The 22,868-nt window shown below is 44.9% G+C and overlaps 1 protein-coding gene across 1 annotated transcript in view; it reads right to left on the bottom strand.

The window, feature by feature from the left end:
* The window catches only part of LOC308184987 (CUGBP Elav-like family member 4), a gene marked incomplete at its 5' end in the record, with an annotated part of 97,671 nt that overhangs the window by 38,912 nt on the left and 35,891 nt on the right, over positions 1 to 22,868 (bottom strand). The window contains 2 exons of the mRNA XM_080572531.1: positions 8,155 to 8,304; positions 21,973 to 22,120. Of these exons, the coding sequence (XP_080428657.1) occupies positions 8,155 to 8,304; positions 21,973 to 22,120 (298 nt within the window). The remainder of the gene's footprint in view (positions 1 to 8,154; positions 8,305 to 21,972; positions 22,121 to 22,868) is intronic.

A 22,868-nucleotide genomic window follows, 5' to 3' on the forward strand; every position in this document is an offset into this window, starting at 1 on the left:
GCTTATCACTTCTGGGGGTTGGTACAGGGTTATTATTTTGCTGTACTGTGTAACACCGGCTTACGATATGATAAAGTTACCGGCCATGAGACTAATTTGGTATTTGTACTCAGCATTGCCATCAACTCCATACTTTGGGAAGCCTACCTCAGAAACTATTAACAATTACACCTTTCACGCTTTTCCTTCAGGGAGCCAATCTATGGAGGGGTCAGGGGAAGACATTTTTTCCCACTTGTTCACCCTCCCTTTCTCCTCTACCCCTTTCAGAACTCCAGGCGAGTTATGGTAGCTTTCCAAAACGTCGAATATCCTTGGGATGTTCAGACCAGCATGTTCTTATTGTTATGTCTCCTGAATGCACTTCAGGTTTTGTCTAAGGTTAAACAAATACTTAAGAGTGTCATCCAGAGATCTGTCCTGAGGCAGGATAGTTATGAGTGGCAGGGAGAGTGGGAGGATATGGGCAGGTTTCTAGAGCAGTGGTCACCTCCAGTGCTTTGGAAATTCACCCCTGAACAACTGCAAAATCCTAAAAAACTGGTAGAGTGTTTGAAAAAGGTGTGTCATCACCCTGGCAATACCAGAGATACACAAATCACTGCAACATGCTGGGGATTGGCCTATGCCTACCGAGCTGCATTCAATGCCAATATAACCCCAGTGACAGACCCTGAGGCCACTTCAACCCCTGAGACAGGCCCAGCGGCCACTCCAAGCCCTACAACGGGCCCCAAGGCTGAGCCAGGGAAAGAAACTGTACCAGTGTCGGTTGCACCCGTAACCAAGATGAAAAAATGGTTTAGAGAGTCAGAACATTTAGAACGCAGAGAAACTCCTGCTAAGACTAGGTATAGAGAAGACGAGGCTGGGCCATCAAATGTGCAGGAGGATGAAGATGAAGATGAGGATGTTGAAAAATCAACCGTAACTACCCGAACCCTATACCAGCGTGAGCTACGAGATGTGCAAAAAGATTTTGGTTGTTGTCTAGGTGAGCAGCTTGTCACTTGGCTGCTCTGGTGCTGGGACACTGGAGCCAACTGTCTGGAATTAGAGGGCAGGGAAGCCAGGCGGCTGGGATCTCTTGCTAGAGACGCAGGCATTGATAAAGCAATTGGAGATGGAGCACCAGGCTACAGCCTCTGGAGGCGTCTCCTGTCAGCTGTGAAGGAAAGGTATCCCTTCAAGGAAGAACTTGTATGTCTACCAGGCAAGTGGACCACTATGGAGAAGGGAATCCAGTACCTGAGGGAATTAGCCATACGGGAGGTGATTTATGATGACACAGACAATGAACGAATATCCACAGATCCAGATGAAGTCCAGTGTACACGACCCATGTGACGGAATTTTGTACGGAGTGCACCATCATCATATGCCAGCTCATTGGCAGTAATGACCTGGAAAGAGGATGAGGAACCCACAGTGGATGAAGTGGCTAAACAACTCTGGCAGTACGAAGAAAGTCTCTCCTCTTCCCTACAGGCCTGCGTCTCGGCTGTGGAGAAACTTTCTCAAGAGTTCCATCAACTAAAAGAGAATACTTTGGAGAAACTTTCTGAAAAGATCCACCAACTTGAAGAGAGTTTATCTTCCTCCCCACCTGTACAAATCAGTATCTCAGCCATCAGGGGTAAGCGTCGTTCTGTGCAAGGAAGAAGATATGGTGGGTACACACCCCGCGCCACCCTGTGGTTTTACCTACGTGACCATGGACAGGACATGAGAAAATGAGATGGAAAATCTACCTCAACCCTAGAGGCACGGGTATGTGAGTTGCAAGGAAAAACAGTTACAAAATGGGGGTTCTCTGAGAAATTTGCTGCTTCAACTTCCAGCAGGCAGTCCTTTAGACACAGAAACAAAGATTCTGACCAGGATTAGTGGGGCCCTGCCTCCAGCCAGGGGGAGGAAAGGGAGAATCGGGTTTATTGGACTGTGTGGATTCAATGGCCTGGCACATCAGATGCACTGAAATATAAGGCTTTAGTAGACACCGGTGCACAGTGTACTCTAATGCCATCAAGCTATAAAGGGCCAGAACCCATCTGTATTTATGGGGTGATGGGGGGATCCCAGCAGTTAACTGTATTGGAGGCTGAAGTGAGTCTAACTGGGAATGAGTGGAAATATCCTCAGGAGAGGATATTTCAAGGACCCAAAAGGGTTCCGGTGGGCTTTTGGCATAGCTGCCTTAGAGACAGAGGACATTAAACAGTTGTATACCTTGCCCGGTCTCTCAGAGGACTCTTCTGTTGTGGGGTTGCTGAGGGTCGAAGAACAGCAGGTGCCAATCGCTACCACAACTGTGCACCAGTGGCAATATCGCACCAACCGAGAGTCCCTGATTCCCATCCATAAGCTAATTCATCAACTGGAGAGCCAAGGAGTGATCAGCAAGACTCATTCACCTTTTAATAGTCTCATATGGCCAGTGCAAAAGTCTAATGGTGAGTGGAGACAAGTGGATACAATGGTGACTGGAGAACAAGTCTTACGAGGAGCGGCTGAGGGAGCTGGGGTTGTTTAGCCTGGAGAAGAGAAGGCTCAGGGGTGACCTTATCTCTCCCCCATCCCAGAGAGGGAGGGGGGGAGGGTGAATGAAAGGCTGTGTAGTGCTTAGCTTCCGGCCAGGTTAAACCAGAACATTCACTTATTTATTTTACCAGTAAAGCGTGGTTTATGGCACGTGGCAGATAGTTACAAATGGGTCAAATAAATGCTTCCCACTCATAATGATGCTTCAGGAGCTCACTGTTGCATTTTTTGAACTGCTGATACAAAATATTAAAGGGAAAGCTCTCACTCAAGGATTTAGGGTGGACAAACACAATGAAGCTAAAGATTTCCTATTGCAAGTAAAGGGGCTGCTGAGCCAGGTAATTTCTAGGGCATGGTGTATGACCAGACCGAATGCTAGGGGGCTTGGCTTTCATCCTGGACCTTCTACAGGTGCAGGAAGGTCACTCCTTTTCTGTTCTTCTCATTCACCTGCTCTTGGAACTCCGTGTGACCTCTTTGAAATGTCAGGGCATGCACTGGGGCAGGGGAAGCCAGTCCCTTTCTCTGCCTGCACAAAAGAATCCCTGATCCTGGCCAATGCCACCGGAGGGTGTCTGTTGTGATCAGGACTGATCCTGTGACCAACTGGCCTGGAGCAGCAGCCTGCCCATCAGCAGTGCTGCTAGCTAATTGACAAACTAACAGATAAGACTGTCATATCAACATGCCTGAAACTCCTCCCCTACAAAATGAGTTTGGGTAATGATAATAATTACAGATGGAGTTTGAATCCTGTCTCTGCTGGCAATGGGTGAAACTGGTTACTGCCTGATGGCTCTTTGTTAAGCCAAGAAAAATGAATTGATGGTCTCACGTCAGTTCCTGAGACATGAGTTTCTACAGCACAGGAATTCACCCATGGGGTGAATTGCTGCCAGTCTCAGCTGTGGCTTGGAAAGGTAGGCATAAAGGCTTGGCTGTCCATTTGTACTGACAGGTAGTCCTCACCAGAGAGGAGTGGGCCTCAAGTAGGGCATGAAGTGGAGCTTGCTGTCTTGCTAGCCCACATGTGCCCACTGCATAAGTAAAGGGGAGTGGAGGGACTTTTGCAGTGTCTGCAATGAGGAGTTATAAAGCTATTCCTGGTAGTGGTAGGCAGTCAGAAACAGTAGCACCGAGAGCTGTGAATGAGGAAACATGTTTATAGTGCATTATGGACAGCTGAGGGAAGTCTTCTTTCGTTGTCCTCAGTTACACATGCCCAGACTAAATGCACTGAAGAAGCCAGCATCCTGGAAAACATTCCCCATCTGAGGCTCCTCAAAGTTGCCCTACCACTGGGTCCACCCCTGGCTCTAGTTGGGCTGGACATCCCCTGGCCCGGGCTATATTTATGCTTCCTTCCTGGGCACATCACTGGGCAGAAGATGACAGAGCAGTGCTCACTCTTTTCTGAGTGCTGTGCTCTGTGCCCTCTTCCAGTTCCCTCATTTTGAGTCACTGAACCCATGACAGCTGCTCCTGTCTCTCTCTTGTTTGATACCCTTTGATCTCTCAGTTTTCTCATCTTGCCCTCCTCTTCTCTTCCTGAGGAGGCTTTATTTCTGCAGCAAGCATTTTGTCTAGATCCTCACAATGCAATCCAGTAGGGGCAAGACCCATTCCTGGAGAGCAGAACTTTGATGGTGCGAAACACAGCAGAAACCAGTGCAGATGGCCTCCACTGTTATTGTAGGTCACACACTGTTACAAGAGACGCACCAGGCTCTTGGTGGCTAAGAAGTGTTGGCAGAAGAGTGCAATCCTTGTTACTATGATGAATGTGAAAATGGCAAATGCTCTTGTGCTGCTGCAAAGTGACTCGCCAGGTCATGGCACAACAGATTATACTCTTTGTCCCCACTATGTGTTGTGACACATTGCCATGTTCAATAGCTCTGCAAGTTGAAAGACTAAAGGGCAGGCATTAATGCACAAAAAGGCCAAATCTCCAAAGGAACTCATGCTAGTTGAAGGCGAAATTTTTGCTCCCTTGTTTTTCTGTCCATGCCAAAAAGTGCACGATGAAGCATTATGTATGTAGTGGTTGAGCTTGGAGAGGATGTGAGCATGGCTTGCAAAGTGTATGTCTGCAAGGAATTGTTTTCTGGTGGTGCTGCATGGATCCATAGCCCAACCAAAGCCACAGAAAGAGAGAACTCCTGCAGGGACTGGAGCTGTGATCAGAGATCTGGTGAGTAGGGATGTCTGACCTACTCTTGCCTTTGCTCCAAAGTCATGGGGATTTCGGTAGTGAAAAACCTAAGACCCAAATGATACTGTGTGTCTGTTCCTGCTCCAGACAAAGGGAATGTTAAAAAAAAAAAAAAAAAGAGCACTGGTGAAGACAGAAAAAAAATAGTGAAACTACAGGGCAAATACAATTATATGATTTGCACCTGCTTTTGTAGTGCAAAGACTGGAGTTCTGAAGTCGTTTAGATGCAACAGCAAAAATATAGCAAGACACAAAGATGGACGTGTAGACAAAGTACACAATTAATGGGATTTATTTGGGTCTGAATGATGTGGATGTCATGCCACTACAGATTTTGATTGTCCTGTTTTGCTATTTTCAGGCAACAAAGCACATTCTGCTACAGGATATAACGGTCAGAACCCACATTTCAGTTTTTTTGTGGAGTATGAAAGAGTATCTGAGAGCAAAATTCAGGCATTAAACAACATAGAGCAAGTCATAACCATAGCGAGACTAGTCTTGCTATGGTTACATACATAATACTGCAGCACTCTTGGCCACTTTCAGAATGAGAAATATATCATAAAAGAAAATTGTTTGGAAGATGCTGACTTTGAATAGGGACTGTCGTGTTCTTTTCTTCTCTATAGTGTTAATGCAATTGCATGCTTAGCTTTAATATTTTATTTCTACCCTTGCATTCAGAAATGCAGAACCACAGGGCAGTGCCAATAACAGATGCTACAGAGGAAAGTGCGAAAAATCAATGAACAATGATGGAATAAGCTGCCCAGTGATGAAAATTTATTTCTAACCCCAAGCAATTAGTGGCTGGATTATACCATAAAACATGAAGGTTTGTGTCCTTTCTACATTTTTATCTAGTCTAATGTGACTGTGGATGTTCTCATTAGCCACATAAATGTCTAATCCTTTTTTTATTTTTATTTTATTTTATTATTTTATTTTTTTAATGCTGGTAAGCTCCAGGCCTCAATAAAGCGTGTGGCAAGGAAGAAAGTTTTGGAGGGTGTATTAATGCTCATGAGAAGGAAGAGAATATGATGGAGCAAACACGACGTGTCCTACACCTAACCTGCTACAAAGGAGCTTGCTGTCAAGGTTTCATTGCTAGTCGGGACAGGCAGAAATAAAATGAACGGTAAGGTTCTGGCTGACCACTTTACACCTCTGCTATCACTTAGGATGTCATTGAGTTATAGGGAAGCTGAGCACTGGGAAGGACCAATGTATTGCTGAAGACATGCTGAGATAAATCCCGACTTCACACAAAGCAAAATATTTGGAAGTCAGCTCTACTGGCAAAGAGGAGACCCTCATCCTGCAGTGAAGTGAAGCTAGGATGACTTTCACCTTTCAGTGTGTTAGGCTTTTGGTATTTGTGCAGGGGCTTACTGTGGACTGCTGGCTGAACAAGTCTCTCCAAAACTCAGAAAAGATCAGATTAAGGCCACTGCCTTTCATATAATCTTAGATGAAATACCTAACTCAAAGCTTTCTTTAATTATGGGAGTATTTGGAGGTAGTAATGAAAGCTCAAATCATTATGATTCATCTACAGGGATCGTCTTTTCTCTGATATCTGCAGTAATGTATCATGGAAAATTAGCTAAGAGGAGCTAGATAAAGCAGAAAAAAAGATAGACATAGAAAGGGACGAATAAACAGAGAGATGACAGACTGGAAAACAGGTAGATGCTTAGATGAACCAATGGATTTATTTATATCACCCTAAAGATAGGGTGCTTTCTTGCTGCAGTGGCTGAGCTCACTGAGCACACTAAGGCTTCCTTCAATCTTCTGATGCCTCCCCATAAGCTACCAAGAGCTTCCCATCCCTCTAACCTGCTACAAACGTACACGTCTAACTTCTAGCACAGTAAGACCCTTGATTTCAATTCTGCTTAAAGTTGAACTCATGGCTAAATGTTTACAAGTTTTGTGTGGGAAGAAATTATAACTGTGGGAATAAAAATGTTGTTTTTGCAGAGTTACATTGTTTAAAGGTAAGGAATGGGGTATTGAGATATGCTTGCAGTGATAAGAAAACTTAGCAGGCGACCTTGTAAAATGCAGACAACCAGACTCCTTAGAACAATTAGGTGAAAATCACGGTGTTAAGTCAGATAAGTGAAGAAACATTACCACTTCAAACAGTAAAAAAGTCAAAAGAAATCTGAAATTTAACAGGCCGGCAACTGAAGGCCATGCATTGTCTGTGAAGCATCAGATAGATTGTGAACCTGGATTACCCACTCAGTGGGGAAACAGGGGAGGGTCCTGTCATCAAAAAGTATATAAACTGTGTTTTGGAACCAGTAGGTGCGCTCCTGCTTGTGGGACGCCCGCCATTGCAATCGCGAATAAATTACTACTTCACTGAGATCCTCGCCTGAGCCTAAGTTATTGGCTACGGAGTGTTTCTCACATAACTATTTTTTCAATACTCTTGATATTTCTGGGATTTCCTTTGCTGCATTCACAGTTGTTTTGTGTTCTGTTTTTTTTGTTTTTTTTTTTTTTCCCAGTGACTTTGAGCAGTAACTAGGCAAGACTTTTGTACTTCTGTGTTATGTGATATTTTTCCTTGTAGCTCATAAACTCCCTAGTGATGTTGAATCTTCTGAGTTTTCAGAACTAGTTGAGATGGAAAGATTTATTTATATTTTTTTTTTTGTTAGGGCTTTTGCAGAGTTTTTGGCTGGAGTATCTGACTGAATGTTTGACTTCCTAACAGACTAGATTAATCTGAGTGCCCCAGGGTAAAATATGCCTTTTTGTATGTTGGTGACTAGGATCAATTAGTAACATTTATTTAAATTTTTATTGTTATGATTGGTATTATTAGTTTGTGTACACCAATTTTTTAGGAAGATCTTTCCATCAAAAGTACAGCCTGGAGAAGAGGGCTGTATCAAATCCCAAGGACCCTGGAAAAATGTCAGTGCACATTAAGGACCTGTAAACCCCTAAGTTCTTGGTGATTACAGCCTCACAGCGTCCATATATTTGTTAAGTACCTGTACAGAGGTAGGTACCTATTCTTTAATCTGCCTCATTCATTCCTGACTGCCAGGACTTGCAAAATCACTCTTTCAATACTGGATCTTTTGAGCTTTTCACAGTCTATGAATCCTAGCAGCCGTGCCTCAGTGGTGTACCACTGAAGGGTGAAGCTGAGCCAGTTCTGTGGCTGTACTGAAGGAGCTTCAGTCTCCAGACCTGGTATGGCAACAGGGTTTGAATGCAGCTGTTGTTTTGGGGACCAGCACCCACCGCCTGTGCACATGGTCTGAAGGTGCAAGGTATAATCCTTCTGAAGTAGCTTACACTACCTCAGATGTAGACAATTTCCCTAGGACTGAAGGAGCAGGTTGTGGTCTGGCTTACCTGGGTAAGGGTGGATGCCATTAGCAAACACGGCTTCTGCGGTGGGCTGCCCATTAGCCTGCGGCAGGAGGCCAGTGAAACCATTCACCCCAATTGGAGATGGGATGCTAGGCACAGTTGGTGCAGTTATACCAGGAGGTGTGCTTCCACCTGCAAGTGGGGAGAACACAAAATTAAAGCTGATGAGTACTGGAAGCAATAACTACATGGAGAAAGCTACTGACACAACAGCTATGACCACCACACAGAAGCTTTCTGATAATTCAAGAAATGAAAGATCTTCCAAATTTTCTCACAAAGAAAGGGACTGCTCACACCACTGTGGCATAATGACCACACGGACACCAGGGTTCTTTTAGGATCAGTAACTGCTACTTCTTTATTGATGACATAACTTCATTCTCTCTTACTGAGGGCCTAACTTCATCTCTCATATCGAGGGCATAACTTCATTATCCTAGTTGCCTCCCCATATTGAGGACAGGCTCCCTTCTTATACCATTCGCCCCACAGCAGTACTTTCCCACTAACTATCCATTGGTCAACAACTTTGCCGGGCAACCCAAACACCCAGCAACTTCCATGCCTTAAGGGCTGGAGAACAAGCAACCCGAGACAGCAAGGCGTTTCCTCAGTCACCCTTCTTTGTTCCCTCTAAACTCTTTACATTCCTGATGGCCTCATCCTTAAGAGTCCAATGTTATCACCAACCATGGGGCTTGCCGACCCCCATGGCCACACTCCCACACACCATTACAGGCTAAACTTGTCATTGCTCCTCTGTTTGGAAAGCACTGAACATAAGAAAGGCTTGCAAAGCTTTCTTCAACAGAGAGGCCTGTGCTTGGTGATCTATCTCTAGACTAGATCCACAGCTAACATCAAGTAATAGAAGACTGTAGGAATATCATGCTTCCTCCTCAACTCTCTCCCTGGAGTATTACATGTTTAATGGCTTAATAAGCAGACATTTCTTTCCTAGATATCATTTAGCACCAAAAGCAAATTCACAGTCCCACCTTTCTACAGTTTCTATTTGGAGATGTCAGCTTTGTGGGCGTAGTGATTTCCAGGGCTACTCTTTCTGCACTCTCGCATGAATATGCATTTAACTTGCAAACTAATTCTAAACTTCCTCAGCATCAGAGATACTGAAAAGATTTGGCAAGTTGATTTGTAGCCTAAAGGCAGCCTGTGATACATTTTTTAGTGTTGCTGATTGGCCCTGGCCTGACTTTGTTTTTGATCTCCCACTGAAAAGGGGTAAAAGTTGGGCTAGATTTGTTTTTTTCATGGAACCATACTCCTCCCCTTCTTCCCAGCCCCCTGTCATGGGGGGCTGTAATGCTGCTATTTCAGAGAAACAATTTAGTCTGTATGTTTTGGGTGGGATCCTGTCACCCACCGGTGAAGAAATCTTACATTTCTGAGGGGAGAATTAAATCTCTCTGCTATCTGTGGGAATGGAAATGTTGTTTTTGCAGTGTTACATCGTATAGAAGGAAGGAATGTGGTATTGAGATATGCTTACAGTGATAAGAAAGCTTAACAGAAAACCTTGTAAAATGCAGACAGCCGGACTCCTTAGAGCAATTAGGTGAAAATCACGGTGTCAAGTCAAATCAGATAAGTGAGGAAACATTACCACTTCAAACAGTAAAAAAGTCAAAAGAAATTTGAAATTTAACAGGCCAGCAACTGAAGGCCATGTATTGTCTATGAAGTATCGGATAGGTTGTGAACCTGGATTACCCACTCAGTGGGGAAACAGGGGAGGGTCCTGTCATCAAAAAGTATATAAACTGTGTTTTGGAACCAGTAGGTGCGCTCCTGCTTGTGGGACGCCCGCCATTGCAATCGCGAATAAATTACTACTTCACTGAGATCCTCGCCTGAGCCTAAGTTATTGGCTACAGAGTGTTTCTCACAATTTGGGGGATCGTCCGGGATCCAGTCACCTACCGGGGAGCCCCACCGCCGCAGCAGCAGGAAGGCATGCCCCGCTGATTTCAGCGGTCCTGTGCATCGACGGCGGCGGTTCTGCGGTGAGCTGACAGAGGGCCCGAGACTGATGAAAGAGGCAGGATCCGTGAAGTAGTGGGGAAGGGAAGAAGGTAGGCACTCCGGGTTTTAAGAATTGATCCGGTAACTCTGTGCACAGACCAAGGTAAGAAATATTAAGTATTGCCTTGGGGGTCGGGTGAGACTCTGTGTGATGTGTGATGTGTGATTGAGACGTACTTTTGTACGAAGCGAGTGTGGAGTCCTGATCCGCGGTTCCGTAACTCCGCGAGGGGTGCGGCTGGAGACGGACGAAGCGTGAGATAAGGGAGAGAAAGGAAGAGTCTCGGGAAATTTGGTGTATGGTAAGCCCTTGCACAGGGAAGTGCTTGGCAATACACCAGGGAAATTTGGTGTACGGTAATCCTTGCACGGGGAAGTGCTCGGAAGTACACCAGGGAAATTTGGTGTGCGGTAAGCCTTGCACGGGGAAGTGCTTGGCAGTACACCAGGGAAATTTGGTGTGCGGTAATCCTTGCACGGGGTAGTGCTCGGAAGTACACCAGGGAATCTGGTAAACTCATAGGTGTGCGGTAGCCCTTGCACGGGGAAGTGCTTGGCAGTACACCACCATTTTCCAGGATAGGAAAAATGGGAAATATGAGTTCCAGGGGACAGGGAGATATCCCTGGGGGAGTGCCTACCGAAAGTTCTTCCTGAAGAATTATAAGAAATTGGAAAAATAATCTCAAAATTGGAGGAGATGGTAAAAATAAATAAATAAATAAATATGGCTAAATATTGTGTATTAGTCTGGACAAAAGAACCAATTAAGGAAACAGCAGTATTTTGGCCAAAATACGGGCCTGATGAAAATTCAGGCTTGAAATTTATGTGTAAACAATAAGATTCCTTTTTTTTTTTGGAGGAGGAGCCAAGTTATGCTCCCTATAATCCTAATATTGCACCGGTGGCAGCAGCAGTCGCTCCAGGAAAGGAGACAGGGACTGCAATTAACACTGTCCCTAGAGAAGAGCGTACTCTAGGCTCTGGCAAGAATTAGAACAAGGTAGAAGAGGTACTGAGAATTTTGCCTTCCCTGATACTAACAGTACTAACACGAACTGTGTATCCTCTTAAGTGAACTTCCCCCCCTCCTTACCAGCAGAGAGGTTAGGAGTTTCCTAGGACCTAACTTATACTCTTGGGGGGGGGGGGAATTATGTACATAAATATGTTGTTTACAGGGAAACAAATGGGAATGATCAGGAGGAGAGCTGCTATACAAAAATGGGAAAGAACTCATCCTCCAGGACCAGGGGTAATACCGGCAGGGCAGAAATACCCACTTGCCGATCCTGGCTGGAAGAATAATAGTGTGCAACACAGAAATCATATGAGAGACTTGGGGTCAGAATGAGAAAGTACTTGGGGATGAATCCTGAGGACCCGGTATCCCAAGGGCTCTTGAAAGTTCATTTTGTGATTGAAGCCTGGCAAGATGCACAGAAAATGCTCCAGAAGGTGGGGGGGATGTAGTGAACAGTCACTGGGGGGCCCTCCTGTGGGAGGCCCTGAACGTGTGTGTCAAGAGGGGAGATGAGAAGGAAAAGCAGAGAGTGAAACTAATGGTATTGACAGTGTAGCAGGTAGTCAGGCAGAGGGTTGGAGAAAGAGGAAGAAAATCTTCAGGGGGAGTCAGGGCCAGGATGGAAAAGAGAGGAAGAGAGATGAAGGAATGGCAGGCAAGGAAAGCTACCCGTGTTGTGGCCTGAATCTTAGCAGGGACAGGCTTTGATGGGATGTTTTAAGTATGGGCAGGCTGGCCACTTCAGGTAGGAATATCCAGAGTGGAAGAAGGAGGAGAGAAGGAAAATGGGATGAGGGAGAAAGGTATGGAATTAAGTTGGCTAATGACTGAGACTTTGGTGAAAGTACAGGCTGGAAAAAGATGAAAAGAAGAGTTTAAAAGGGTTATTGAAGGTGTTAAAGGTGTGGTATGTAATGTTTGACAGAGCTGTTTTTTGAATGAGTTGGGAAAGTTGAATGAGCAGGGAAAGAGGATGTAGGCATTATCTAAGTAACAGTCTAGAAGTTTTGGTATATTTGCTGTGGTGTTTGGTCAGTTTCCCAAATATCGAGAAGGGGGGGGCAGGGGGGGGCAGCCTGCTCCACCAGGCCACAGGGGGCTTCGGCTCCGGCACCTGGAGCGCCTCCACCCCCTCCTTCTGTGCTGACTTTGGTGTCTGCGGGGAGGTTTCTCACTCCTCGCTCTCCCAGCTGCTGTTGAGCAGCAGGTTTTTGTTTGTTCCTTTGTTTTTGTGGATGTGCTCTCACAGAGGCACGGACTGTGTTGCTCATGGCTTGGCTCTGGGCAGCGGTGGGCCCCTCTGGGGCCGGATGAAATTGTCCCTTATCTGCCACCCACGGGGTGGTTTCTGGATTCTCCTCGTGGGGGCTGCCACTGCAGCCCCCTCCCGAACCTTGCCATCAAACACAATACACAGGGGCAGCTAGGTCATTACTGGCCTGTAAAGTATCAGGGATTAAATTAACTAATGAAACCCTAAAAAGTGATGGGGGTAGAAGGGGCTGGGATAACAGTGCCACCTTTGGGGGATACCAAGCTGAGACTAGGGGATAAAACGATTACTGGGCAATTATTGTATGTACCCAAGGCAGGGACTAACTTGTTGGGAAGGGATTTGATGATGAAATTGGGCATTCAAATAGTAAATTGTTAGACTGGAATAACAGTGGTATTAATGGAGTGGTCTCAGGCCCTGAGAGCAAAGATATATTTACCTCTGACTGGAAAGGCTCTGAAGTGGGGGCGGAAGCAACAATACAGATGGACAGTTTTACCTCAGGGGTTTACAGGGCCACCGATTTATTTGGGCAAAGTTCTAGAACAGATTTTGGAGCAATTCCAACCTCCCAAGGAGGAATTTCTGTTACAAAATGTGTATGATCGTTTATTGTCAGGACAGGAGAAAACAGTTGTGAAGGAAGCTACTAACAAGCTATTCAACTTTCTGGGAAAGCAGGGCTTGGGAGTATTGAAAAATAAATTACAATACGTAGAAAGAGAAGTCAGGTATTTAAGGCATCTAATGTCTGAGGGAAAACTGAGAATAAATCCAGAGAGGATTCAGGGAATTGTTGAAAACTAAGAAAGAACTAAAAAGTTTTTAAGAGAGATTTCTTTAAGGAATCAGGAGCCACGAAGCCTGAGGGAAAATGGATACTCCCTGATGGGAGAGAAATGCTGAATAAAGCACCAATGAGGCAAATATGATGTTTTACATCAAGAGAGAAATTGGGAGATGCAAGCAATGTGTGATGTTGTGCTAAGAAAGTATGTCTGTGTAGGAATATACACTTTAGTGAAGCAAATAAGCAGAGGATTTACCATATGTCAAAAGGTAAATAAAAAGGTCATTTGTAACTAACCTAGAGGGGGACGGGAGCCAGGGATTCGACCTTTCCAAAGTATACAGGTAGACTTTACTGAGTTACCTAAAGGAGGGAGACTTAAGTACTTGGTTGTCCTAATTGACCATGTGACTGGATGGGTGTAAGCTTTCCCTTCTGTATCTGCCACTGCAAACACGGTGGCTAAGGTATCACCGGAGCAAATAGTCCCTAGATATGGGATAGCTGAAAACATTGATTCAGATCAAGGAAATAATTTCACTTCACAAGTACTGCAAGGGTTAATGCAGGCCTTAGAGATTGAGTGGGATTTTCACACCCCCTGGCACCCCTCCTCTTCTGGGAAGGCAAAGCGAATGAACCAGACATTAAAGAAGCCATTAACTAAATTAGTGTTAAAAACCCAACTTCCTTGGGTAAAATGTTTACTTTTAGCACTCCTCCAGGTTCAAACAGCACCAAGAAACGATATAGGAATTTCACCGTATGAGATGCTGTTCGGATTACCCTATCTGGGCAGAAGGGATGAGATACCACAATTCGAAACAAGAGAGTTTTCTTAAGAACTGTATTCTGGGGTTGTCCTCTTCTTTGTCATCTCTCAGGACCCGTGGGAAATTGGGTCCTCATTCAGACCTGGAAAGGATCAACTCCGGCCCGAATGGGAAGGACACTTCCAAGTACTACTAACCACTGAAACAGCCATAGGAACTGCGGAAAAAGGTTGGACTCACTATACTCGAGTGAAGGCATCCGTCGACCCTAGCACCTGGGAAGCTGTTCCTACAGAAGACTTGTTGGAAGCTGAAATCGAAGAGAAAAATCTCATAGTGGACTCTGAGCGGGATAAGAGCTTGCAATTGTAAACTAACCTTTTATTTTCACAGGTAACTAATGAGTGTGACTTGTGATTGAGAGAAAGGACAGACCTATAGCGAATTGAAGTGCTCCCAAGGGGTTTTTGTTCTAGTAGTAGTGTACATCTTATTCTTTGTATTGATAATTATTTGGAAACCTAAGGTTTAAAAATAATGACAGGGAAAAATCAATTATTAATTTTGTTTTTAGTGATTGTAGGCCTCAGAGAAAGCCTTGGTCAATTGGCAACTTGGAAAAGGCATGACCAGATAATAGTAAGACGGGATACCCTATAAAAATATGGGTGAATGTGACAGAGGGTTATGTACCACAATCTGTCATGGTTGATGCTTGTGAGGTGTTAGCTTGTGGAGATTTAAATGCCCAACGACAATTGAGCAGAGAGAACAAATAACTGGTAGAGACCCAACAGCCAGATTGAGAATAGCTGTATGGAAACGATTCTCTTGCCATCAGAGAAAGAGAGAAACTCAAAGGGAAAACAGGAGAGAAAACAGGAGAACCTCTTCAAAATGCGGCAGTTGTCACAGTTAAAGAAATAAAAGATCTTAGGCAAACATTTGAGATTGAAACAGGGTATGGGGATGTGAATGCCTGGATAGAATGGGTTAAATATACTGTCCAGAGTCTCAACCATAGCAATTGCTATGCTTGTGCCTCGGGACGACTGATTGCCCAGATAGTGCCCTGCCCATTGGGGTGGACCGAGGACTCCCGAGGGATGCGATGTATGATTGCATTGTACCAAGAAAAGACTGCCTGGGGAAATGAGACCTGTAAGTCTCTCTCTTTGCTATTCCCTTCCTTGCATGATAGCAATATCAGGGCTCCCCCTGTATTCTCCACAGCTATAGGTAACCATACAGCTTGCCTCTCACGGCAGGGTGTGAGTGCTACCTGGCATCTGGGAGAATTTGCCTTGTGCACGAGGACCTTGAATGCTACCGAGGACTTGATGGGAAACTATTCAAGACTTGAGATCCCCAGGGCAGATCTCTGGTGGTACTGTGGAGGGAAGATCTTACGGTCCACCCTACCATCTAACTGGGGAGGCACTTGTGCACTTGTTCAATTAGCTATACCCTTCACCCTGGCATTTGAAAGAGAAACATCACGAATACCCAGAAGAAGTAAAAGAAGCTTAGGAATATCATTTGATGATAGAGTATACATAGACTCTATAGGGGTGCCTAGAGGAGTTCCGGATGAACATAAAGCCAGGAATCAAATTGCTGCAGGGTTTGAGTCACTGTTCTGGTGGGTAACAATTAATAAAAATGTGGATTGGATTAATTATATCTATTATAATCAGCAGAGATTCATAAACTATACAAGAGATGCGATAAGAGGAATCGCTGAACAACTAGATGCCACCAGCAAAATGGCTTGGGAAAACAGAATAGCATTAGATATGATTCTTACGGAGAAAGGTGGTGTGTGCGTGATGCTGGGCAACCGTTGTTGTACTTTTATCCCTAACAATACTGCCCCGGATGGCACAGTAACTAGAGCATTGTAAGGGCTTACCACCCTTGCCAATGAATTGGCAGAAAACTCAGGAACAGACACTTCCATCACAGGATGGTTGGAATCTTGGTTTGGTAAATGGAAAGGAATGGTAGTGTCCATATTTACATCCTTGATTGTAGTAGCAGGAGTTTTGACAGCCATTGGTTGTTGCATTATCCCCTGTGTAAGGGGACTTGTCCAGCGGTTAATTGAAACTGCACTTTCGAAACAAATGACCATGGATCCACCACCCTACTCAGATAAGATGATGATATTAGAGGAAATGGAAAGCAAAGAAAGTGAAGAAGAGGAAGACATCTACCAAATTACACCTTAGAGAAAAAATTTGCAAAAATCGACAAATTATAAAAAGAGAAAAGGGGGGAATTGTGGGAATGGAAATGTTGTTTTTGCAGTGTTACATTGTATAGAAGGAAGGAATGTGGTATTGAGATATGCTTACAGTGATAAGAAAGCTTAACAGAAAACCTTGTAAAATGCAGACAGCCGGACTCCTTAGAGCAATTAGGTGAAAATCACGGTGTCAAGTCAAATCAGATAAGTGAGGAAACATTACCACTTCAAACAGTAAAAAAGTCAAAAGAAATTTGAAATTTAACAGGCCAGCAACTGAAGGCCATGTATTGTCTATGAAGTATCGGATAGGTTGTGAACCTGGATTACCCACTCAGTGGGGAAACAGGGGAGGGTCCTGTCATCAAAAAGTATATAAACTGTGTTTTGGAACTAGTGGGTGCGCTCTCCTGCTTGTGGGGCGCCCGCCATTGCAATCGCGAATAAATTACTACTTCACTGAGATCCTCGCCTGAGCCTAAGTTATTGGCTACAGAGTGTTTCTCACATATCTTATTGTCTTCTCCTATGTCTGTTTAAAATGGCTGGATGGTCTGTGCTTCTTGAATCATTTTCAGGATGTTTCTGAAGACCCCAAATGAGTTTTCAATACGTATGAAATCATACTTTTCTCTTGCCAACTGCGGGTGAAGTTAAACTATCTTATCTTCAGCAATATCCTTCTGTGTCAGGGTATACTACTGATTGAAAGTACCATTTTCACAGGAAACTCTTTTTTAAAACCAATTGAAGAAATTTTCTTCACCATAGCAGCACACCATGATGGGTTAGTCCAACAACACACTTTACCGACTACTTAAATCTGTGTTGGTGCTTTAAGAGAGCCAATAAGATTCATGAACTGTTTCTATATGTTCTGATTTGAGTAGCCCAAGAAGCAGGGAATATTTCATCTCTTTTCTTATACCCTGAGCAGACAAGCTGCTGCTTTCCCTTTGCTTATTTAAATTGTGTTGGCCTTTAAAAATGTCCTCAGTGGGGGTACTGGGAGCCAATGGTGGCAACCCCAGTCCAAAGGCAATGCTCAAAGCTTATGCCATCAACTTGCAAATCACAAAAGCTAGTTAAAATTTCAGTTTCTTTTCTGGATCTCTCCTTTATTTGCATAGGCAATGTAAGTAGTTTTTTCTAAAATTGCAGCAAGGGATTTGCGCTTGCCATTTTGTGCATGTGTAAGGAAGTTTAGGCATATTCATTGCAATTCTTTAATTTTCTTCTTTTAAAGAACCCCCTGGAGAGGTCAGATCTGTAATCGGAGGAGGACTAGCATAATGCCACCACAGAGAACAAATGGCAGTGTCGCATGCTAGTTGTGGATTTCATCCCCAGTTTGAGGCATCTCACTGCAGCTACACCAGGTGTAGATTTACAGCATGGAAGGAGAGAGGGAGGAAGGGAGGGAGGGAGAAGGGAAGAAAGGAAGCCTAAATGAACTTTCATTTCTAGTCCCCTCTTTGCAGTAAACAGTGTGGCACAAGCAACCAGAAAGACCCACTTTTCACTCAGATTATACCAAAGATGGGAGAAAAGCAAAATGTGCACCAAAGTTTCAGAGACATCAAATTAATTTCCTTGCTATTGCAGACTATTGTGCAAGATAAAACTGATTCTTGTTAGGGAGCCATCAAAATGCAGGCAAGTAGCATAAAGTTATTATGGTCTGAGTTACCCACTGGGACTGCCTACTGCTCTGCATTGACTGCAGGCAAGCCAGATGACTAGTTCAAACTGGGTGTCTAATTTTTGTATGGTTAAAGCCACATGAGATGCACCCTGCCTCTAGTCTGTTAGATCTGCCTGGATCCAAGACTCTTGAAGTTCCCAGGTCTCATGGGAACTCATGAACATCAATGAACTCATGGCCATGACCTGAGAAACCTGTTGTCCTGGGGGCTGGGTTAGGAATTCTGCAGGAGCAGGTTCTGGTCTGAAAGGGAGGTGAGAACCCGAGGGGCCTGAAGATACCAGCACAGAGGCACGGTGCCCAGCCAATATCTCCAATGCCTTTAGGAATTCTGGGCTACCAAAGTCCTTTTTCTAGCAGTTTTTCTTGTGTTTTGATCTTTCCTAAGCAAAAGAATTTTTTTTCAATGTTCCAAACACTTTTTCTAACGCCTGTTTTTCACAGAAGTTTGAAATGTTTCATTTTCATTCCAAGTCAGAACAAAGATATACTTCAATGACTGGAAATCCTGCTATGAAGCAGAATGATCATTTTCCATTTGGCTTTCTGAATGCTAACAGAAGCCATTAGGAGAATTCACTTTAGGCTTCAGATATCTCTTGGCTACTCAGAAATCACTGCTAGTGTTGTAGGCTTGCTTGCTCAGACGTATGTGAAACATTTTCTATGCATCTTATCACAAGCTTTGTGAGTGTGGCAGTAATACAAGGAGTCATTTCAAAGTCTAAACATTTCACCCAAGGAATAATTGTCAGTGGACATTTCCACAACCCATTACAGAGGAATTTCATGAAGGAAGCTACACATTTAAGGTAAATCTGCAATAATACCAAAGTGCATGTGCTCCATGATTGAAAATATGTCATAAGGAGAGTGCAAAATCTGCCACCATGAAAGAGATCAAGGGATCATTGTCCTGGTTCCAGTTAGGACAGAGTTAATTTTCCCTCCTAGTAGCTGGTAGGGTGCTGTGTTTTGGATTAGGATGAGAAGAACGCTGATAACATGCTGATGTTTTAATTGTTGCAGAGCAGTGTTTACACCAGGCCAAGGACTTTTCGGCTTCTCGCTCTGTCCTGCCAGCGAGCAGGCTGGGGGTGCAGCAGGAGCTGGGAGGGGACAGACCCAGGACAGCTGACCCAAACTGGCCAAAGGGGTATTCCATACCATCTGACGTCATGCTAAACAATATATAGGGGTGGCTGGCTGGGGTGGGGGGCCGGCTGCTCGGGGATAGGCTGGGCATCGGTCAGCGGGTGGTGAGCAATTGCATTGTGCATCACTTGTTTCTTACACATTATTATTATTAATACTATTATCATTATCACTATTATTATTATTATTGTTATTATATTCCTGTCTTAATAAACTGTCTTTATCTCAACTCACAGGCTTCACTTTCCCGTTTCTCTCCCCCATCCCAGAGAGGGAGGGGGGAGGGTGAACGAACGGCTGTGTGGTGTTTAGCTGCCAGCCGGGTTAAACCACAACAATCATCTAAACCAGCATCTTATTTTCAGTAATGACCAGTCATGGGTGCTCTGGAAAGCATGTAAAAAACATGACCTTTCTTTCCTCCTGTATTCTGACAATAAGAGTTTAACAGTTCCCAGAAGGCAGTGGGCACATCAGAAGAGGAGCAGAACTTACACGGAAGAAGAGCTAGGATATTTTTCATGTCCTGGATATCATGGCAGACGCAGGATTTGGTTGTTTCACTGGTATTTACACGCCTATGTCACAGGACTGCTAATTCTCAAGACATTTATATGCAAAAGGGTTTGTGCTCTTCTGTGGTGAGGCCATCATGAACCACAGCCTGGATTCAGCTTTCCAGGCCCTGAGAGCATTTGAATTCCAGGCATTCTTTGTTTCATAGAATCATAGAATCATAGAATATCCCGAGTTGGAAGGGACCCATAAGGATCATCAAGTCCAACTCCTGGCACCACACAGGTCTACCCAAAATTTTAGACCATGTGACTAAAGAACATTTGACATTCTCTCTGCTCCCACCAACACAAAACAAATCTAGCTAATGCAAATATGATAATCTTTCCAGCAGCAGGTTTAAAGGGTGCACATATAATTAAGCCACTTTTCTATTTGGATTCGCAGTAGCTTCATCGACTCTTTGTTTATAAATTTATCGTTATGTAAGCAAATATTTCAAAATGTATGGTATGATTTTTGAGTCAAGCACTTTTTCTTGGTTCTCCATAAATTCATGTGGAATGAGATCTATCTTTCTTTCTCCCCTTTCCCCTCCACCCTCTCATATAATACAATCTGACCCAGTAGCTGCTGACGTTGTTCCCAGCTACAGATTGCAAAGAGATGCTAAGCTGTGTGTTAATGGGGAGGTTTTCTTTGGCAGACAGAGTTAGCAGAACTGGATTCATTAGAACTGTATTCAACAGCCTCCAAGCCTGCTCTGCCGCAGTACCTTATCTCCCTGCCATCCAGTGTTTCTCAGCCATGAGGTATCTTTCCTGGTTGCTCTGTCAGTTGGCCCTTTCCTGCTCCAGTGCTGGTGTAGACTTCTCCATGTTCAGCAGTGAAGCTGCTCTCTTACAACTCTGCTCTGCAGGAGTCCCAGATCCTGCCCTCCCATCACTGGCTGCACCATGGCTGGCTCAGGCCTAGCTCACTCCTGCCACATCTCAACTCAAACCCATGTCAAGCTGCTCCTCTCCAGGCTAGCTCAGTGCTTCAGTGCATTGCTCACTGCAATGCCATGTCACTGAGCTCAGTATCACCTCCAGTACCTCGCATAGGAACAACTGGCATCACCCCTGGGACACTTCTATCCCAAACTGTCCCTTAGAAATGGTCCTTCTCTGCAGTTACATCCTTGAATCTTCTGCTCCCCTACCAGAGTCAGCAGTATATTACAAAGCTCTCAAAATTCTCACTTCTTTCACAGTTTGGCCCTGCTTTCCCCAGCTGCCACCCTAGTGCCTGGCTGCTAGGCCACCCGCCACTGCATGACTACCTGTCCTGCCCAGTTCCTTGACCTGTGCTTCAAGCCCCAGGAAAGCCAGTCCTGTTTCCATCCCAGCTTAATTCTCTGCCTCTGAATAACATAACCCACCTCCTAGCACAGGCTTCTTGTGACCTGTCACAGTCTAGCCAGACCCTGGCAGCCCTTCACTGACTACCTGTCTCTGCTCCAGCAGCAAGAAACCTTCTTGCCAAATGCTTGCATTCCAGGTAGCACCAGTCTTCCCTGAGCACCTCCAGTCCTATTTCACACCAGCACAATGCTTATGTGTCCCAAAGACACAGCTCATCTCATTAACAACGTAGCATCTCACCACAAACCTTATTTTGTTTGGTTTTGGACATGCATGGTTGTGACAGAACTAGCACTGATCCTTCATGTGTCTATGAACAACCAATAAACCAGCGCAGGTCACTGGGATGTTTTGTGATGTTGTTCCATTGATGCTAAGAGCTAAGGGGAAGCTGTATAAGGGATAACACAAAGGGTCATGGCTGGGAGCCCTTCCCAGTGCCTTCCTTTCTGGCATGCTCCCTCCTTCCTCCAAAACCCATTGCATCCCATCTCTGGTGGGTCTCAGCCCCCTCATTCCCCTCACCAACCAGTGAGTGCTGCTCAGCACAGCGCACTGCTAGCCCAACAGTTCACTGCTGGCCCCCTCTTTGACTTTGCTATCGTACCTTTTTCATGATACAGACACTGACCCCCAGCTGGCCCCAGTCCCAGCAGAGGTTCCCTCTTCCAGCCCCAAAAATGGATCTGGTCACCTCTGCTCCTTCCTTCCTTCTGGTGGCCTTCACCAGGAAGGCCACCATTTTAGAAAACACTTACTGTAGGAGAAGCTGACAGCTAACACATCCTTCCACGTCTCCTCTGCCACGTGGCCAGATTTTCCTGCCCTTTGCTCTTTCTACCCCTCTCGGCCCCTTACCTGAGGTTGGTGTCATGGGGGCAGCCGCCAGGCCGTTCATGTTCAGAGCCGCCATCTGCTGCATCTGGGCCGTGGCAAAGGCTGCCATGGGGTTCAGGTAGCCGCCCTGTGCCACCGATGCCATGATCGCGGCCTGCTGCTGCATCAGCTGGAACAAAGAGAGCAGGGAAAAAATATCACGCGATCACCAGCAGAACAGCCTGGGGCACCAGCACCAGGATGGAGGCCACACACCAGGGTGTGAGGGATCCCTCTGATTTGAGATGTCAGCTTGCCACGTCTGTGGTACCCCCCAACTTTGGCCTTCCTTCTCACTACAGGAGGCAAATTGTATCATCTCATCTTGGGGTCTTTATGGCCCCCACATCCCCAGTGTGTTCCCCTGTGTGGAGGCCTCCTGTGAGCTGGACTCAACACTCTGACTGCCAGGCCCTTCCTTGATGAGAAAGGCAGAGAAAACACTTTATATGTTCCTGAGCAGAGAGGTTTCATGGCTTATGTTGCTTGTATCAAAGCTCTGGGAAAGCACTGGTGGCTGCTGAGGGGAGACCAGTGCATATGGAGCAGTGAGGAGAGAGGATCCCCTCTCCAGAGCAGCAAGCTGAGCTAGTTCTCTGGGGATAACTTGACCCATTTTCATCCGGTGGTGAGAAAAATCACTTTCTCATGCTGCTGGGATTTCCTTAATTTTTTTTTTTTCCAGAATGTCATCAAAATGCTGCCTCTTCTAAAGCACCTACAAAAGGCAGAAACAAGGAACCTGGGCTATATTTTCAGGCATTTTGCAGTAAGAATTTTGGAAGAGAAGGGTGGCAAATGGATAACTATGCCAGAAATGCTTCCTATATTAAAACCAGACTTTGCTATCATTATTTTTCACTCTGAACCTAACTCAT

Source organism: Anser brachyrhynchus (assembly GCF_964034855.1).
Source record: "Anser brachyrhynchus genome assembly, chromosome: W".
In the NCBI taxonomy this organism is placed as follows: Eukaryota; Metazoa; Chordata; class Aves; order Anseriformes; family Anatidae; genus Anser; species Anser brachyrhynchus.